Consider the following 3646-nt stretch of genomic DNA (forward strand, 5'->3'; position numbering starts at 1 on the left):
AATCCGACTCACAAGCCTACCGAGGCGTTGGCCGCAGGGAACGCGTGAACGTGGTGTGCCCATGTTACACCTCTCAACGGGCTCGTGCGGGCTGGGTTATTAAGGAGGGCATGGGGCTGCTCTGTCTTTTCTTCCGGCCTACCCACCCTCGACCAACTGCGCCTCGACGCTCTGGACAGTGTCGTTCATTCCTTTTCTCTTTCACATCGATTGATTCGCAGTATCGATGGCCAAGATGAAGCAATCATCTTTTGACCAGGAGCCTGGCATTGCGATGCTGGAGAAGTCGCAGACGCTCAGCTCGAATGAGGATGTCACCGACAGGGCGGCGAGAGGAGAGGACAAGGTGGGCAACTACTGACATTGCGATGCAGGACTGGTTCATGCTAACGACCGCGACGCAGTTGACATGGCAGCTCTTCTTCTGCATGGTCGGAATGTGTCTGGCTTTCGTCGTCGCGGAAGTCACGCCACTGTTTTTGGCTACCTGTTTTACCATCATCGCCGCGGATCTGCACGCCTTGGAGCATGTCATCTGGATTCTTGTGGGGTGAGTATCTCGGGGAAGACTCTCCAGGCATGCCATTGGCGTGTTTTGCCAGCCCTGGCGCAATGTCTCGAGGTCGAGCATTTTCCCGAGACTCTGCTAATCATTGAGCAGTCCTTACATTGCGACAGGCGCCGTTGCTCCTTTCGTTGGCAACCTGTCCGATCTTCTGGGCCGCAGGGTGATCATCCTCGGCTCTCTCGTCCTTACTCTGGTTGCATTCTCGATGATGGCTGCGGCGCCAACTTTTGCAGTCTTCCTCACTGGCGCTATCTTCTGCGGTGCAGCGATCGGTACCCTCATCATGTCGGTCATTTCAGCTGCGTCGGAGCTGGTTCCGATGCACAAGCGAGGTGCGACGATCGGATACATTTCTCTGGGCATCATTCCTTTCGCACCAGGCAGCATGTATGGCCAATTGATGTGAGTAGAGCATTGGCAAAACGCGGCATGACATATTCGTCTGAGGCTTCACTGACATTTCCGCGTCCAGTGCCATGCACAACTGGCGATACATCTTCCTCATGCTCGGTCTGATAGCAGTTCTGGCTTTCATCTTCTTGTTCATATTTTATTCCCCGCCTCCTCGGCCGAACTCCGCCGGCCTTTCCAAGATGGACATCCTCAAACGCATCGACTACGGCGGCTGCTTCTTGTCCGTTTCCGGAATCGTGGTCTTCCTCCTGGGCATCAACTGGGGCGGCGAGTACCGCTGGGCCTCTACTCGAGTCGTCTCCTGCCTCATCGTCGGCCCGGTGCTCATGGGATTGTTCGTCCTGTACGAAATCTACGGCACGAAATACCCAATGTTCCCCATGCGCCTGGTCCAAAGCAAGCGTCACTTCGCCGCCGTGGCCGTCCTATGCCTCACGAGCGGTGTCAACTACGTCCCTATCACGGTCTTCTGGACCATCCAAGTATACACCGTTTACGGCGCCACCTTCTCCGACGCCGGCCGCTGGCTCCTCCCCCTCGGCTTCTGCATCATCGGCGGAGCTGGCATCTCCGCCATCCTAATCACAGTCTTCAAGAAACACATCCACTGGGTCCTCATGTTCTTCTGCATCCTGCAGACCGTCGGAATCGCGTCCATGGCGGCTTTCGACCCACACAACATCAATTCCGTCTGGGCGCCGATGGTAGTCGGCTTGATCGGTGTCGGAGGCGTGCTACTCCCATCGCAAGTTGTCTTCTCCGTCATCTCTCCAGATGACCTCATCGGAACAAGCGTCGCGCTGTCCGTCGTCATCCGCATGATCGGCCAGGTCATCGGAAAGAGCATGTTCTACAACATCTTCAAGACGGACGTGATCAAGCACGCACCGAAAATTATCGCCATCCCTGCCGTGCAGGCGGGTTTCACGAGCGTCCCACGCATTACCGCGGTCGTCAACCAGATGACTGCAGGACCTTTGAAGTACTACATCGACCGCGGACTGTTCCCAGAAATCACGCATGATCCGGCGAAAATCCAGGCTCTCATCGAGGCGGGCAAGACATTGTACGGCAATTCGTTGGGCATGATATACCTGATCTCGCTGCCGTGGGGAATTTTGGCGATTGGATCTTGTTTCTTGCTGTGGGGTGTGGACAAGTACATTGATGAGCATGTTGCGGTGCATCTGTGAGGGACGGAAAAATTTGTTTCATTGGAGTTTATTGCTAATATTCATACGAATTGACGTGTTGATCATGGTCACTGGCATACGTCTTCGTGTCCTGCTCGACGCCATGCCACCGCATTCCACCCATCACTCTTACATCAGCCACGTACCAGCGGGCATTGACGGATATGAGAACCACGCCGATTGTTGGCAGCTTCGCCACGAACTCAATCACCGACGACCAGGATCTTGCCCGTCTCAATGGACCGACCGGATCACCATCATGGATTGTACCAGCATCATTCAGCCGAGGTGTGACTAGGTTAAGTGCTTGATCCGTCAAGCTCATGGACCAAGCCTCGTGGGCAGGATTCGTGACAGTCAGGCCTTCCCGGCGCCTGAGTCGGAAACCTGCTCAATGGTACGCAATCACTCTGTGCGATATTGTTCCAGCCATTTCGCGGACTACCAATTGGACATCCGCTGGCTCTCAAGAAGACGGCTGCTCATTCGGCAAATTTTCTGGTTCCCGGTACCTCGAGAACCGGCAAATGATGATAGATCGATCACGGGTTCAAGGATATGCAAAAAGATAGGGCTCTACCCCTGGCGAGAAGCAATGCTTGTTGTTAATTAAGTAGTGCAATGCAGGGGTGAACTTCAAGATTAAGAAAAACCATGTGTTTCTTAAGGTTATCGACCTAAAGACTATATAGACGCCGTAATTCTAAATACCCAAAAGGGGTTAGGGTCTTATCGCTAATATCCTATAATATTATATAGGACACTAACTACGTAATTAGGTTGTTAGAGTTAATATCCCTAGTCTTACCCTGTTTTATAAATTAACGCTAACAGATCGACATACCCCCGAGATCCGTTTATATTATACTAAACGATCTTAACCCTCGCTCTCCTCGCTGTTAGAGTCGTCGTCCGAACCTTCGATTTCGGGGTCCTTCTTTAATAATACCTTAACATCCTCTTCGGGTAGTAGAATATTAATAAGCGCTAGGGCGGCGGCTTAACGACAGCGTTAAAGTTTAAGAGATTCTAGCTCGAACTCGCCGGATCCGCTAGCTATAGCGTTAAAGACGGCGGCTCCTTAGCCTTTTCTATGTTAGTTCCCTACTATCGCGGTTATAGCGTCCTCCTCGGCGTAGGCGTCTCTTATTATCCGGTCGGGAATAGTAACGTTACTCGATCGAGGTCCTTTAGGTAGAGGTAAGGGAGCGACCTTCCTAGCGTTACGGTTTATCTTTCTAGTCTTCGATTACTTAGACTTAGTATTAACGCCTATTACGTTTTCGTCTTCGTCCTTATCTTAGCGTTTACGTTTCGCGGGCTTCTCGACCTTAACGGTAACGGCCTTAGTAGGTTGCTTCTTTGCTAGTACCTTCCTCTTAGTCGGCTTAGGTATAGGTATAAGCTCCTTCTCCTCTTCGTCGGAAGAGTCGTTAATAGGCTAATTGCGTCGTAGGCGAGCTAGTAGTCC

At 52.2% G+C, this 3646-nt stretch overlaps 1 protein-coding gene across 1 annotated transcript; it reads left to right on the top strand.

The window, feature by feature from the left end:
• Positions 1-383: 383 nt before the first annotated feature.
• MYCGRDRAFT_48237 (putative major facilitator superfamily transporter) lies at positions 384-2175 on the top strand (the record flags this gene model as incomplete). The annotated part of the gene is made up of 3 exons (XM_003849283.1): positions 384-550; positions 662-970; positions 1041-2175. 3 exons carry the CDS (start codon positions 384-386, stop codon positions 2173-2175), a joined length of 1611 nt encoding a protein of 536 aa, XP_003849331.1.
• Between the last annotated feature and the right edge of the window lie 1471 nt (positions 2176-3646).

Source organism: Zymoseptoria tritici, chromosome 9, assembly GCF_000219625.1.
Source record: "Zymoseptoria tritici IPO323 chromosome 9, whole genome shotgun sequence".
Taxonomy (NCBI): domain Eukaryota; kingdom Fungi; phylum Ascomycota; class Dothideomycetes; order Mycosphaerellales; family Mycosphaerellaceae; genus Zymoseptoria; species Zymoseptoria tritici.